Here is a 16,037-nt window from a genome sequence, read left to right as displayed (position 1 = left end):
TGTAAAACCTATTGTATGTGTTAAGGTTCATATTTCTTCTTTCAATACTCTACATTCCTTATCCATCATACGATAGGGAGTAGGAACAGTTAACTTCTCCTTGAGTTCTCAGACTCTCCTCCTTCTTTTGATATGGAGTCTTTTAAGGTAAAAACAGACATTGACAAAGAGCTGAAGGTACCTAGAGCAGAATTGAGCAGGGAACCGTGAACTTGCCTGGCAAGAGTGGCAATGGGTCAGGCATCTTAGGAAAGGACAGGGGAGTTTCTGATAGTGCTACAAAGCAAAACACATTAAAGAAAGTTATGCGACTTGGCCATCCCCCTGCTGCTCTCTAATGAAGGCTGATAAATTGCTTTGATCAATCTGAGGCTCTAACCTGTGCCTCAAAGGATGCAGAACAGATGTGGATACTTCCAGGCAGTCATGAGGAATACAGGCACCTGTGGCTACTGCTGCAGTTGCTCGATTGTTGTGGCTTCTGCTTTCTAAAATATTGCTTTGGATAAATGTCCATACTGTCACACTCTCTCTCCCATTTGTAGGCCACAAAAGCTGTATACACATTTTGGAACTCACGGCGTATACTTGATGAGTATATGAGACTCTCAAGAATACTGGCCACAATTTATCCCTTTGTCTATTATTCTCCTTGCTTCCCCATGCAAAAGCAGAAAGTGGTTTCATTGTACCAGTTTCCCAAAGGAGGTAAAAAGTCTAATCATTCCTGTTGGATGAATCCTTTTAGCAAAGGACAAGGAGACTCTGTGCAAAAAGGCAAGATGTGCAACAGCAGATTTCCCAAGCTAAACAGTTGCAGGTTGAAGGTGGACTGCCTAGCACAATGCAAGAGGATTTGCAAAAGTTGGAAGGAACGTTGGAGAACATGCAGCAGACTATGGAGAAACGTGAAGAGCAACTGCAGGTGGGCCCTTTACAAGTAGATATAAAAACCTGTGCTTTCTTCTTCTTTTTTAACTTGGTAAACCCCCAATTTTTTGAATTTAAAAAATCTGAGCTCACTTTCTCACCTCTCTGAATCTTGGTCCTCGGGCTTTTCACAATCAGTACCTCTATGAAAACTTCTTGAAGCTGCTGGATACCTCTTCATCAATAAAGAAACAATATTTTGTTTGGAAGTGCTTAAAAGTCCCAACTATTCAGTCATAATAAATTATTTAAATAACTTATCTGTAAATTAATTTTTAGATGGACTGCCTCCCCTGGTTACTAAAGATGACGTTGCCCTTTAATTGAGAGCCTTTAGGCTGGATATTAGATTAATAACACCTCATGTTGTGCAAATATAATCCTCATAAGTACTGTGTGAAATACATGCTTTCATCCTAAATTTAAAGAAGGAAGAAAAAAAATCACAGAGAAAACAAATGGATTGCACCGGGTTTTAAAATTAATCATTGACTGAACTGGGATTAGAATTTAGAGATTCTTGCACCTGTATCCGAGTTGCCCTTTACATTTCTTTAAGTAGAATGGTAATCCAGCTATCCACTATTTCACACAAATGTTAAAGTCATCAAAACTATTTCTCATGATAAAACACAAGGTGAAAAACACGATTGATAGAGTTCAAGTAACTTCTTAATGTAAGACTTTATTCTTGAAACCAATTTTTATCTAAGGAATGCCATATATAAAATCTTAACTGAGGCCTTGCTTTACTTCAGAATCAACAAAATATTTCTTTATACTGTCGTAATTCTTGTGACTGATAATTAAATGCTCTATGTTCATCAAAATTTTACCTTATCAGAAAAGAACAAATAGATTCCTATGTGTGTTTCCTACGAGTAGGAATTTTCTTCTACCATTTTACTGTAATTTATTTCATTAGAAAACTTGAAAATCCTTTTAAGTATTGGTGACTACCTGTCACCATATGCCTAAGAATCTGCATTTATTAATTCAGACTTCTTATAGGACATTCAAATATAAGATTTAAATATTGCTGGCACCTTAGAGAACAGGGCTTTTTTGCATCAGCACAGTATGAATCAGTGAAAATTCAAGGGAAAGTTTATCTTTTATTGGCTTCAGAACAGTTTCGACTGTGGAGTAGGTGGCATTTCAGGAGAAATTGTTTTATTTTATATCAGGTCTTTCTCTTTTTATCTTCTTCGGTAACAATGAAGTTCTTTTTTTCTCCCCTTTAATCTTTTTGTCTTTGTGTTCCTGTTTTGGGTTGGTTTGTTTGTCTGTTTTTGTAGGTCACAATAAATAAATGGGAGCAGTTTGAAAGAGACAAAGAAACAGTAGTAAAATATCTCAATCAAGCAAGCTCTGCACTTGAACGTATCTTAAACTTTAGCAGTTTAGAGAGCCTCTCCTCAGAACTGGATCAAACAAAGGTACTTGCTGTGTGAAATACAGGAACTGAGATATCTTTCTGCCTTGTTTGTTAACATGTAAGGAGCATATTGCCTTCAATCTTTGCATAGTTTCCTGTTAATGCTAGTGCAAATTGCCTGGATGGATTAGAGACAGCATAAACTGTTTAGAGGTAAAAAGTTATTTTATGAGAAGATCATAAAGAATTGCTCAAAATCTGCATCTGAAGCACGCATATTGAAGGTAAAATGATTTCGAGGACTTGCCATGCCATTTCCATAGTATAAATTTTGATTGGTTGAGTTAAAAACTTCTGGACAGACAGCTTCCCTTGCTAAACATTATTTAAGCTAGTTTGCTCAAATGAACATTTCTTAAATGCAACATGAAAATAACTTTCTTCAGAGGTTGTTTTTATGTATTTACACATTCAAAATATACATATAGGAAACAGATACTTTTTCTAATCAAAGGTTGAGGAAAAATACTTTTTGTGTAAATATATGAAACTGTTTATAGTAGTATTAATGTGTCTTGTATCCTTACAGGAACTTTCTAAACAGACTGAAGCAATGGCTGTGCAGGCTGAGAATTTGGTGAAGAATTCTTCTGAGATACAGCTTGGTTCAAAGAACAAGGAGTCCCTTCAACAGCAGGCAAAATCAATCCAAGAACAAGTGAAAAAAGTGGAAGTTACTCTTGAAGAAGAGTATGTTCTTAACAAGTCCTAATATTTATTCTGCACTATAAGATTGTATCAGATTTCTAGAACACCTTGTCAGCATTTTGTGTTGTCTCATCAGCTCCATTGTTTACAGCTTGCTGTGGCATAGTAACCAGGTTACAGTACCAAATATCAGTCAAAAGCGTGTGTGCAAATAAACAAAATCTTTGTTTAATAATACATAGTCTATCAAACCACTGTTAGTTACATTTAACCTGTTGGTTATCTTTAAGCCCCAGTTTTGCGAAGAAGGGATAATTAAACTCATTCTTGAGGTACTAGACACTTTTAGAAAGAAAAATCTCAGTGCAAGTATGAGAATAGCACATTTGCCATATTTACCTCGGTTTTCAGTATTCCACTCTCTCCATAGGAATGTCAAGAAGTGCCTTCATCTTAGCTGAATGCCCAGTTTTTATTTCATGGGCAATATCAAAAACTGCTTCTGCTGCTGCAAATAATGAGGCATCATTTGCCAAATTTTCTTTAAAAATTTAAAGTTTGAACTCCAAGAAAATGTTGTTAAATCCTGTAAATATTTGTAGCTTTTTGTATTTGTAAAAAATTCATCCTTTTTCTCAAGTAACTCAGTTATTGAACTCAAGTAACTCAACTTCAACTTCAGCTGTTGCTATTCTCATTTTATCTATATACACATACATTTATATGTGTGTATGAAATTAGTATTTTTGCATATATTAGATCTGATACAGAATCAATTGTGTACATGGATATATGTACCAATTCTATGTTGTCTTACTGGAATTACTCTGTAGACTAATTTGCTGTATAAGTTTAAGCAGGTACCACCATCTCCATCTGAATATGAGTGAAGGGCAATGTTCCCATTATTGGGTTTTTCCCCGTCTTCACCATTGATTGTCATGCTAATCTGACTTTAATTTTGTGCCATTTTCTTCCCAGGATAAAAGAACAGTTGTGAAACAGAATAAATAACCTCTGCAGCAGATGTAACTTTCTGATTATTGGTAGTCCAATTTTTTTACATACCATTTTCTCCAATGTGAAATATTACAGTGATTTGCAGTCAAATTCTACCATATCTTGATGAATACTTCACTTTATACATTGTTTTCTCCCTTATTAGAGAGAAAACTAGTAAGATTTTTCAATTCAAGAAATTCATCCTTCCAACAGTGAATATTCACTTTTTTAATAATGTCATCTATTTTTAAATGAAAGCCATCATTTATATCCCCTTTCAATGTAGATATGAAATAGGTTTTAGTTGAATGTATGAATTGTACAGAATGTCTTTGGTACCATGACAGATAATAAAAAACTGCATCCCGACTCTCTATAGTGAATCTACAGAACATATGATCAGTGTGTAAGGGTTATGTTGTAACTCACATTATCAATAAAATCTTGGCTAAGTAATTTAAAGTGAAGATATTCCAAATAAATATGGTACGTACTATGTCAATGAACAGGAAAGGGAAAGCAAAGTTTGAGCAGCTCTCCATAGTCAGCTACAGAGCAAACTTAGCACATATGTTTCCAAGGTGATCATGCGTAGATGTGCAGTGTGTTTGGGACTACATTCTTTACAGTCTGCCGCTTTCTTACAACTAGAAGGAAGGCAGATAGGAAGGCAGAGGGTTTTCAGCTGTTGTGGCACTTATTTGGTCCCTTGATTCTCATTTCCAGCTGTGTTTTCTTGGGCTGGACTTGAGCGAGATATTTTTGCACTTTATTTTCCTGCGAAGAACTTGAATTTGAATGCACTCTTATCAGTAAATGGCTGTTGACACTGCTATTTTTTTTTCATTTTGAAAATTAATAAGAAAAAATAAAAAGGCCAATTTTTACATTTTTAGACTGCATCTTTTCTTAAGGCTTCCTCTACCTTTAATGACTGGAGGTGAGGGTGGGGGGAGAAAATAAAACTAAAACTTTTTAACATGGAATGATTTTTAAGGCTATATTTAAAAGGAAAATGTATTTTGGAATTTTGTAATATTCAAACTTTTCTGATGAAATTTTAATATTTTCAGTGAAATAGAAAATGCGTGTTTTGCAAGCTGTGTGTAGGGCCTACGTTAGTTGTGGTTTCTTTACAATGACTTGAAAGGAGCAGAAACTTGTATATTGGAAGTTATTGCTGTTAGACCTTATAAGGGCCTTAGACTTCTTGTGACCAAAAAAGGGATGCTTTGTTTGCTATCCAAAATATACAAGAATCGGGCATAATCTGTCTCTGTTTAGCCTACCTGTAATGTATGTTTCAAAGAATATGAATCTATTAATTTTGAGGTACTTGAATCATAATCTGTTGTTGATTCATTGGCTTGATATTAAATCATTGCCTCAGAAAACACAAACTTCCTATAAGATGGGCAGATTGCTGTTATAAAAAAAAAGTTTAATAAAGCAGTCAAGCATTGGTGAATATACATACATCCACAATACACTGGTTTTTGTCATTCTGTTCTAGCAAGTAAATGACTAGCCTCTATGCTCTCAGTTATCTCAGTTTTTAGATATGTGATATAATCATAATTCCATATTGTTTCATATAAATCATATTTATGTTACTTTTCCTCTCTCATCCTGCTATGGTGAGATTCTTGATGTACAGTTGATGAATGAAGCTGTACTCTTTTTCACGGCTCAGTGTCCTTACTACGGCAAATATAATTGTTTGACTTTGGGCACAGATTAGGGGAGAACCAAGTTTGAATTTAGGTGCACATCTTACTTGGTCCTCTAAACCCAGGAGTTTTTAAAATGACCCTCCTGTAGATTGAATAAGTTACATTTTTATTCTAGCAAGAATATGGGCAGCTACATTATATTAAACTGTTTATTCTCTCTAATTAATTTGGTTAATTTTAGTATTAAAAGCATGGAAATGGTGAAAAACAAGTGGGATCATTTTGGCAATAATTTTGAAGCTCTGTCCATCTGGATAGCTGAACAAGAAAAAGAACTGGAAACTTTGGAAACATCATCATCTCCTTTGGACATACAGATCAGCCAAATCAAGGTGATTAGTTCTTGTTACATTTAGCATTAAAAGTCCGTTTATCTGTCATTTTGCTAGCGGCCAAATGGGAGAACAGACATTTTACGTGTTTCAAAACTACTGTGGTGTAATGATGGCACGCTTTGAACACAAATATACCAAGCAGTAAAGTTTTACATAAACTAAGGTAAAATTCTTACAGGCTGCCTTCTCTGTTAGTGTGTAGTTGACATATGTGGAGCCTTTGTGTGTATGGTTAAAAATATTACTTAATTTATACTCTTCTTATTTTTTGAGTAATCTCAACTGGTGTACAAAATAGCTACATAAATGCAAGGTATATAAAGCTTTTTATTTTAAAACATACATCAGCTAGTGAATACAGAACTTGATTTTAATCTTGCAAGCTAAAGTTATAACTTGATTTATGTATCTTTTATGCTGAAATAATAAACTATTGCTCTTGTAGCTTGCAAACCTACATGCCATTTATTGCTATTATGTTCACGCTGTCTTAAAATCTGTATATATTCCTGTAGATACATAGTGGTTTAGTGTCTTATTGCTGAGGTGCATATTGTCTCCAAGCATTGCATTTCAAGGACTGATTTCATATCCTCCCACAAATGAAAGCGTACCTTCTCTGAAACCGCATGTTTGTAAGGGGACAGCGTTTTTCAATATGCAGAGCACACTGCCATTTCCTTTTTTCTGTGCCCTACTTGCTCTTCAGAGAGTGCAAAGGTGTGCAGCTGCTTGAAGTCATGTACCAGATTGACACTAAGTATTTCCAAAGGATCCCTTAAGGCATTTGTTTCATGTGGCAGAAACAGTTTATCAACAGATTTTCCTGTTCTTAGTTTGATCACAATTTTACATACACCAAATAAACAAAATCTCTTGATTTCATCATTGAAGAGTATGACAAGGCTCGAATTCTTCTTCATCGCCACAGCAAGTCAAAAGCAGTTTCCTTGTGAACTATTATATATGCATTTATTCCACTGGCATACACTGTCATAGAGCCATACTTTTCAGTAGTTACTAGATATGATTCAAATGTTTAAGACAGGAAATGCATCAAATTATATTAATATTGCATTCCAGTGTGACAACAGCTCTTGTCTGTCTAAATGGAGCCTAGTTAAGCCCTAGTGTCCATTCAGGCCAATTTCCCAGAAAGGCCATTCCTTGCTATATATGCAGATGAACAATAATTTTTACACTGCGTTGCAAGTTTTTGAAAATGCCAACATAAGCCTTCTTCACTTAAACATCATGACAGAAAGAAAATAGCCAGTAGGTAATTTTTGTAAATGTCTGAGTGAAAAGATATAAAGAAGAGAAAATCGTCCAGATAAAGCCTAGGGTACATCCCTGTAACTCAAGTGAACAAAGCAGCTTTATGAACTGTGATATGTGAAATGAGTCATCTAACCTCCAGCACGTGGACATCGCTGGAGGTCGTCTTCAGCAGCGTTGCTTTGTGCCTGAGTTTGAAGGATTTGTTATGTTTCGGTGGGAGTTTCCTGCTGAGTTAGCCTGTGTCACAACTGTGATCAGCATACTTAGTTGTAATTTCTAGTACAACGCATTAGGAATATTGCAATATGAGGCAAATACACACACACGCACACAAAAAGCTGTGTTCCTTCATATCTTTGGCTGATATAAAACCTGGGGTCAGCTGAATGTAACTATCGTATCTAGTGGTGATATTCTACTTCTGGTGACGTTGATTCCAGAACCCCAATGACTTCAGCAGAGACAAATTTTCACCTACACATTTCTCCGAAATTCCTGGTGGACAAAATGACAGTTATCACAAGTACTTACCATTGGTGGCAGACTCAGTGAGAGTTTGAAGCCCTCAATTATCCACCTTCTTTTATGTAACTGAGTGAATTTAACAGAATAGCATGGGCGTAAAAAAGCGCTGCCTCATTTGTATCTGCTGCATTGTTAGATAATTTCAGCTTCAGGGCTGCAAATCCGGTATTTTTCCTCAGCGCCGTATTCTCATGCAAAAAAGATATTTTATAATCTGAATTAATTCAGAATATATTGCATAAAGAGACACTATAAATGCTTACAGCACCACATCTTTTTCTGTACTGTCACCCTGCTAATTCTAGACTCTGAATGTTGCAGTAAGCCACTCCTGAGCTTCATAACGGCAAGCAAGAGACCATATTTTTATCCCAATTATAGCAGAAGGTGGGCACTTTCTATGCTTTTGGGAGTGCATTTTCAATTGGTTGATGTGATGTACATACATATCTTAACATTTTTATATCCGAGAATGCTATTGCCTCTTTCAATTTCAAAGAGCACTCTTGGGTCTTTCAAATCTCTCCCAATGAGTGGTTTTCACTGCTTTTGAGAAGCAGAATTTTTTTTCCATCAGCAGAAATTAAAAGAATTCTGTTGGGAAAAAAAAAATCTTATTTCCAAGTTCACTGATGCTTACTGAATAAATAGCCACTGAATGTGAAGCACCAGAAGTTTCTCTCTCAAATGTTGTAACTTTCAGGTTTGCCTCTAATTTGCAAAAAAATAAAAGTGCAAAAAAATAGGAGACAGTTGCTGTCATGCAGCTGGGGAAATGTAAAGCCAGTGCTAGTTTGTCTTTATGCATTTACTAATTAATAGAGAAGACAGCTGAAAAGTACCAAAGGCCATTATCACTCTTCTTTAGTGGTTTCCTAATTATACTGTAGTGTGGTTCTTTATTTAATCCTCTGTCTGAGGGCATGCTCACCCTTACCTCAGCATCTAACTTAATTTATTCTTTATTATACCATAGAATTTTAAATTAGGAAATGAAAACAATCTCTTGGTTTTCAAATCATAGCATGCTTTATTTTTGAAGTGCTTGAAAACTTATTAAACACAAGTTATCAGCTGTTAGGGTTCAGCTGCCTAATATTGTTTTTGGTTATACACTTCCTTTTTTCCATCTTGCATTTATTTTGACTCTTTGAGAGAATTGTGTATTAATTTGCTATGAAGTAAGAGATGGTAAAATACGAACCATCTTTCTGCTTTTGAAAATATGCACCTCGGGCAATGCTAATTCCTCTTCATAGGCCCTGTTTTTAGGGCAGGCTGTTTTTTGAACCTTTTCCAGTGCTAATTTCAAGAAGAAAAAGGGAATTTACAGAGCATATTAAAGACTTTTATAACTAGCTATTTCAAGTGGTCAATGAACTCTCCTTTTATTTCCTTTTTTAATGAAGAATATTAGTAGCTCAGGTAAAAGAAGGAAGTAGAAAGTACTATTCTGATAATTAAAAACCTGTTGTGCTTCTTTATTTACTATTCCTTTACATTTTAGGTTATTAATAAAGAAATAGATGGTAAAATAACTGGAATCTCAAAACTGGAGGAGGAAGCCGAGTCTTTTTCCCAGTTTGTTACCTCTGGAGAACGTGCACATATTAAAGCCAAGCTGACTCAGGTCAAAAGGTATTGGGAAGAGTTAAGAGATCACGCACAGAGACTGGAAGGAACAATCACAGGGAATGCATCAGCACAGCAGAAATATGAAGAAAATCTTAAACAGGTAGACAATGCAAAATCTAATGGACCATTTGCAGCAATTTATAGAACTAATCTTTATTTTTCCAAAACTGAATATAAAATGTATATTATAATAAGATGGACTAGAATATGTACGAGTAGGTTTGTAAGGTAATTGCAAGACCTCTATATGTAAATTTGTGCTTTGAATGACTTAAAAGCCAGGTTCAGGAAGACACTAAAATATACACACTTAACAAATTATTCTGTCTTTTAGAAAACCTAAGTGATTCTCCTGGATATTGCACTAATCCACATCCATACTTCATATAAACACTTTAGCTTCAATCTTGGGTTGTTAGTCGGTCGTAAGGAAAATAACTTAAATATTATTGTTGCCTCAGTCACAAAGAGCTGAGCACAGTTAGCATCTTTTAATTTTAAAAGGCGCTCAGCACTACAAAAGCTTAGGATATAATATTCTCTTAGCACTAAATATTTGAAAGATGTTATTTATTTAGAGCATCATTTATATATTTCCTGCTAGTTTTAGACTCTCTGGTTTGCCTTTTCTTCATAGGTGCAGCGGGCGGTGTCTGACTTGGAAGCGAAGCTAGCTGAGCCTCTCACATCGTGCTCTTCGGCAGCGGCAACATACACAGCCCTTCAGGATTGCACGGTGAGCACGTGGCCGGCAATTCCTGCCACCAAGTCCAGGGAAACAGTGCCACACGGACCTCCTCATAGAAATGCCAATAACCAGACCAGGGGCTGCCTGACGCCACCCAGATGAGGGTTGAGGCAGGGGGAGGCAAGGGCTGCCTGTCAGGGTGGGCAGCCCCAGGGGAGGCTTAAGCAGGCTTCCTCAGCTATTTCTTCTCACCATTTCAGACAGACTTGGAGAGTTTTTTCCCCACTCTAGAGAAACAAAAGCCTAAAAGTATGAATTAATCCTTCAGCTTACTTTTTTTTAATTTTATGCATCTAAAACATTATGAAAAATAGAAGATAAGAAACACATCTGTTTGAGGTTTTTCGCAAAGATTTTCATGAAACTTGGGTCTTGGTATATAGAACTGTGATTTTTTTAAAAAAAATCTCCTTGGAAGTAGTTTTTCTTGGACAATGCAGAGACTGGACAGAGTTTCAACTGACAAACTTTTATCTGTGATGCCAGAAATCCATGGGTGTTTTGACATTTGGTTCCATCCATTACAAATGGAAAACAGACATTGGATTGGTATTCAAACTACAAAAAATCTCAATTATCTGGGAATTTGGTGTAGCATTTTTATCTGTGTCTATAAATTTGTGATGTGTTCTTCCCACAATAATCATTATCTTTTATTCTAAGAAAATATTTTAAAAACTTTTAGCCATATTGTTCTTGCAGTTCTTCTGAACTTAGCGGTACATGCAGGTGCATACAGGCTGTATGCAAGGAAGACCTGGCCTGTCTGCTTCAAAAAAGCTTGAACCTTGTTGAGGAAAAATATTTTGCATATGGAGAATTTCTTCAGACAGCATATGTAATCGTTATTGTTATTGGCTTTTAAACATTATGAATATGCTGAGTGTACTATTGTAAACTCTTGTCCTGCCTAGGGGATCATGATGATTCAATGCCTTAATATGAAATTATTTTTTGTTATTTAGTTTAAACATCAGCAGCTTGTTGCTATATAATTCACATTTCCTCCTATGTATGATTTCTTTCATGACTGTACTTTTAACCTTTACTACAGTTTTTATTACCGCACACCTGCGAGTTAGAACTTCAGTGGTCTCAAATCTCTTTCATTTTGTGCTTATCTAACTGATTGTACTACATTTCAATCATTTTCATATGAACAAGTTTCCAGCATCACTGGAAAGTCTAGTCAACATCGGATGCCATTTCCGTGTTTGCCAATGCTGACAGAAGTTCATGGTAACTGTTCCCTACCTCTCCGATGTCATGACACGGGCTGCAAGTCTGGCAGTCCGCATATGTTGTGTGAGCTTCTTGTATTTACTGTATATGTATAGATCAGAGCAACTTTTAGACAGATGCTAGGGAATCTGGAGCTTTGTCCTACATGATCATGCTGTGTCACGTGCCCATTCAAATGTTCTGACCCTTTTGTTGCTGTCTGTTTTTTCTTTAACGCTGTTCTTAGGAAAGTCTTTCCCCACTACAAGCTAGTTGATTGATATGCTTGGGGCATGTGTATCTAGGATAGATCTGAGTGAAATACAGTCTTTGCCTTGACTTCATGATCTGGTGGATGTAGCATTGCTTCAAACTTCGAGTAGAAGTACAGAATTTTTCCCACCATTGTTACTGTAGCTCTGTTGTTTGTGTATGTGACTTCTGTTTCTTTTGCATGTTCATTAGGACCTTTGTCATACTGTGGAAAAACTGAGCAACACTCTGACGTCTCTCTCAGCCTGTGCCCGAAAGTTAGCCAACAAAGAAAAAGCTGCTCACGAGGTTACAGCATTACAGCAGAAATACGAAAAGGTGCTAGAAAATGCTAAAGAGAAACAGACCTTATTAGAGAATCTTCTGGTTCAGTGGCAGAAGTGAGTAGACTCTCACGTCTGTCATGATGGAAACAGAGACTTTCCTGCAGTCAGTGTGTGAGACTGAGGGGATGACTTGAGTTGGTAACTCTATGTTGTGATTTTGTTAGGCAGGAGAAGGAGCTGTCTGCCTTCCAGACCTGGTTGGAGGGGTGTGAAGCTACAGCCAGGCCTTCAGAGCAGTATGTTTCTGCTGACAGAGTTAAACTGGAAGGTGAACTCCAGTCACTGCAGGTATGTTTCAACCTTAAGATTGTCCCCCTACATTTCCTACATTTCCTACATTTGTTTATGTGTCTTTTAAAGGATGGACTTGCTCAATGGTAGTCTGACAATCACTTGATTCTGGGCTTTGGAAATGTCCTAGAGAAGTTTTACATTATCGCTGTTGTTATTTATCAGAGACAAGAAAATGAGAGGAAGATTGTTATTTGCAAATACAATATGCAGGCTCAAGAAAATGGTAGATCCTATTGTCTATTGAGGAAGGACATTGGTCTGCTTGCCAGAGAAATTCCTTTGTTAGACAATGCAACTTTCCTTCTTTTGCATGTGAGGAAATTTGCTCAGATGACAAAATGCTCAAAGGTTTTGAATTCACAGTGAAAGTCTGATTTCCAATTATTTTGTTTTAAACAAAAGACTTTCATCCTATTCTAAAGCATGCCTTCCTTGGAATTTTTGTCATTTGTTTTTAGATTAATATGAAGGAGTTGGCCAAAAGTAGCATTTTTTACACCCTCCATGAAGCCAATGAGTCCATAATTTCAGTTTTAAATATTACTGAAGAGAAGGGAAATTATTTGGGGGTTTGTTTTTTTGTTTGGGCAGATTTGTGACATTTCCTCACTATTCTATTGCACACAAAATATGTCGCAAAACTTAGTCTTGATTTTAGCCACGGTCATCATACAGTAGAGCTGTGTGGAAAGATCGACGCTTTGTCATAAAGGGGGAAAAAAATACTCTGATGAATCCTTACCAAATTATGGTTGCAAATTTAGCTGTCTGAGAGGTTTTGAGTACCTGCTTGTCCTCATAGACCTCAGTTGCTCCAAGGATTTGACTGTGCTCATTCACTTGTCTCAGAGTGATGTACTGGAAAACCCTAGCTGATTTTTTATTATTTTTGTTATTTTCGTAATATGATGTCATATTTGATCTAAAGGCTGTACATTCCATTGTTTTCCCAGGATTTGCGAGCAGATATTGAGTCCCGTGCTTCAGTCTATGAGAGCCTATTACAGTTAAATGAGTCACTATTCCCAACAGCTTCCGAACAGTCTGTGAAAAGAATCAAAGAAAAATTTGAAGAGCTGGATGAGAGGTGGAAAGCTTTACCACAAGCTGTTGATAAAAGGTTTGTGCCTTTTATCTGCAGAATGCTTTTTTTACATGTGAAATGAGAGTAACCAATATCCAGATGAGGAATCTGGAAGGCTAAGGAAGTCTCAGGAACACTGCCTCCTTTTTTGAAACTGTACGTTATCATATATTTAGATTTCAATTGTTTTGGTGATGAACATACATATTTTAGTATTTGTAAAGGAGCTTAAATAATAGACTCTGGTCAATCACATTGTCTTCTAGGTGCTTTATCAATATGATTGTTTTACTATATAATGATCTTCTGCATAGCATTTCATGTTGAAAATTGTGTAGAGAAATTTCGAAGGCAAACAGGAAGGTAAATGACAAGGCCTTTTTTAAGGTCAAGGTTTAGAAGCTTGGTTCTGCTAGGTGCTGAGTACTCATCTGGACACATTCCTCCTTTGAATTGTGTCCCTGTGAGCAGACTTGACCCTCACTTATTTCAGTGGAAGTTAAGCATGCAGTTACTCATCCCCTGACTAAATTCACGAGACTTTCACTTTACATACAGTGTTGCAGATGACAGGGCAAACGGATTTGCTATCTCTGAAAACTGAAGTTTAGCTCCCATCAATACCATTCTCTTTGCTGGGACTACCCCCATGCAGAAAAGTTGAACGTACCTTGATTGTTTGGGGCATTTCTAATAGTTTATATGAATAGAAGAGTGGAAAGCACCAAACTGGTGCTTTCAAGTGTTATGTTTTTCCCCAGTTAAGAAATCAACACAGCAGCCATCACATTTGAACCATAAATTAATGTTTCCTTCTTTCCTTCCACCTGGCATTGATTTTAATGCTGTCCAGTCAGCTGTGGTTTTGATTATAGGAAGTGATTAATTTACATCAAGTGCTTTCATATTTACATCTGACATCCTATAGGATCAACTTCCTTCAATCTCTTGTTGCTGAGCATGGGCAGTTTGATGAGCTCCTGCTCAGGTTTTCAGACTGGATTAAGCAGTTCCTTGCTGAACTACAAGCCACTTCAGAGATATACACAGCTGATCAACAAGTAGCTGCATCTCACAATAAGGTAAACTTTTGGATGTAAATATTAAAGACAGAGAAATTGTACAGTGCATTCAGATAAATATTCATCTAAAACTAGGATGAGGTCATTTATTTGTTTGAAAACCACTGCGCTGTTGTAGTCACCTACAGATTTCTGTTATTTGACCAGTTTAAAGCAAAATTGTAACACCAAACTGTTCTTTCTGAAAACCCCTCAATAGTATTTGTTTTGCTTGTAAGTTTAGTACTAAAATGTTTTCTGAGCTTTTGATTGGAAGAAGAAACCCACCCCTATTTTCTTTCTTTCCCATAGAACCACTCAATGGAAGTCGAAAGTAAGAAACAGCAGCTACAAAGTCTGAAGGAACATGTAGATAAATTGTGTTCTTTCAGCTGCCCGGAGGACCAGCAGACTTTGCAGGGAAAGACTGAAGATTGCTTTCAGATCTTCCAGGAGGCAAGTCAAATAACTAGCCAAAGACAAGAGGCTCTGGATCAGCTGCGGGTATTCCTGGAGCTCCATGGTGCTGCATCAGGAGTGCTCCACCAACTGAGGCAGACGGTGGAGAAAACAGGAAATATGGATAAAGCTAAATCTGAATTACTGGAGAAAGAACTCAATGGTGTCATTCAAGATCTTAACAAGCTGGAATCTGTTGCCATCAGTTTGGATGGTTCCCTTACTAAGGCCCAGTATCACCTAAAACACAGCATTTCTGAGCAGAGGACCTCCTGCAGGGCTGTGGTGGATAATCTGTGCTTGGAACTGGAGGCGGTTCAAAACCTGCTGGGAACCAAACAGAGTGAGGCAGAAGCTCTTGGAGCCTTGCGAAGATCTTTCATGGAACGTAAAGAACAGCTGCTCAAGAGAATTGAAGATACTGAGGAAAAGGCTGACAAGGAGGGCGTGAAGGAGGCAACACTGCAAGCCCTCCAGCAGAGGTAAAAACGATATTAATGCTTGAGATTGGCACTTCATTTGCTTGCAGTCTCTAGACATTTTATGATGCATTGAAGGCATGCGTGAGTTTTCTGCCTGGGTACCTTATTCCTTGCCAGGCATATATGAGTCCATAGATCTACTTGATAAACTTTTGTAAGTGAGCGAGCTGTTTGGATGGAGGCACGACATGAGCAGAACACTTAGCAAGTCCCACTAATTTTTTATATTGAAAGAACAGTCAAGAAAATCTTTGTCTGAAAAATTTATTTTTTCCAAATGAATCCAAGCACCAAAAAGTCATTGAAATCCCATATACCATAACTATCTCTACTCTTACAGAACTGAAGACTGTACATGTGTTGAAGGAATTGAAAACACTTACTATAATAAAATATTAATCTAAAATTTGAGTATATTTCAGAGTCACTGTGTGAGGTAAAGGTATATGTATATCTATATAATTGTATAGCTGTTTGTGTATCAGAAAAAAACCCACATTCTAAGCCCAGTTATAGCAGAAAAAAATCCAGATGACACTTTGTTTTCTGAAGATATTGTAGG

The 16,037-nt window shown here is 36.7% G+C and overlaps 1 protein-coding gene across 14 annotated transcripts in view; it reads left to right on the top strand.

The window, feature by feature from the left end:
• The window catches only part of SYNE1 (spectrin repeat containing nuclear envelope protein 1), a 308,297-nt gene that overhangs the window by 107,228 nt on the left and 185,032 nt on the right, over positions 1 to 16,037 (top strand). For all 14 annotated transcript variants that reach the window (XM_063329322.1, XM_063329317.1, XM_063329326.1 and 11 more), the window contains 11 exons: positions 749 to 925; positions 2,229 to 2,369; positions 2,898 to 3,058; positions 5,933 to 6,083; positions 9,400 to 9,627; positions 10,165 to 10,263; positions 11,962 to 12,149; positions 12,260 to 12,383; positions 13,343 to 13,509; positions 14,402 to 14,555; positions 14,847 to 15,475. In XM_063329322.1, coding sequence (XP_063185392.1) covers positions 749 to 925; positions 2,229 to 2,369; positions 2,898 to 3,058; positions 5,933 to 6,083; positions 9,400 to 9,627; positions 10,165 to 10,263; positions 11,962 to 12,149; positions 12,260 to 12,383; positions 13,343 to 13,509; positions 14,402 to 14,555; positions 14,847 to 15,475 — 2,219 coding nt within the window. The remainder of the gene's footprint in view (positions 1 to 748; positions 926 to 2,228; positions 2,370 to 2,897; positions 3,059 to 5,932; positions 6,084 to 9,399; positions 9,628 to 10,164; positions 10,264 to 11,961; positions 12,150 to 12,259; positions 12,384 to 13,342; positions 13,510 to 14,401; positions 14,556 to 14,846; positions 15,476 to 16,037) is intronic.

This window comes from Chroicocephalus ridibundus, chromosome 3, assembly GCF_963924245.1.
Source record: "Chroicocephalus ridibundus chromosome 3, bChrRid1.1, whole genome shotgun sequence".
Lineage (NCBI taxonomy): Eukaryota > Metazoa > Chordata > Aves > Charadriiformes > Laridae > Chroicocephalus > Chroicocephalus ridibundus.
The sequence above is the reverse complement of the archived record's forward strand: the minus strand, read 5'-3'. Positions and strand labels throughout refer to the sequence as shown.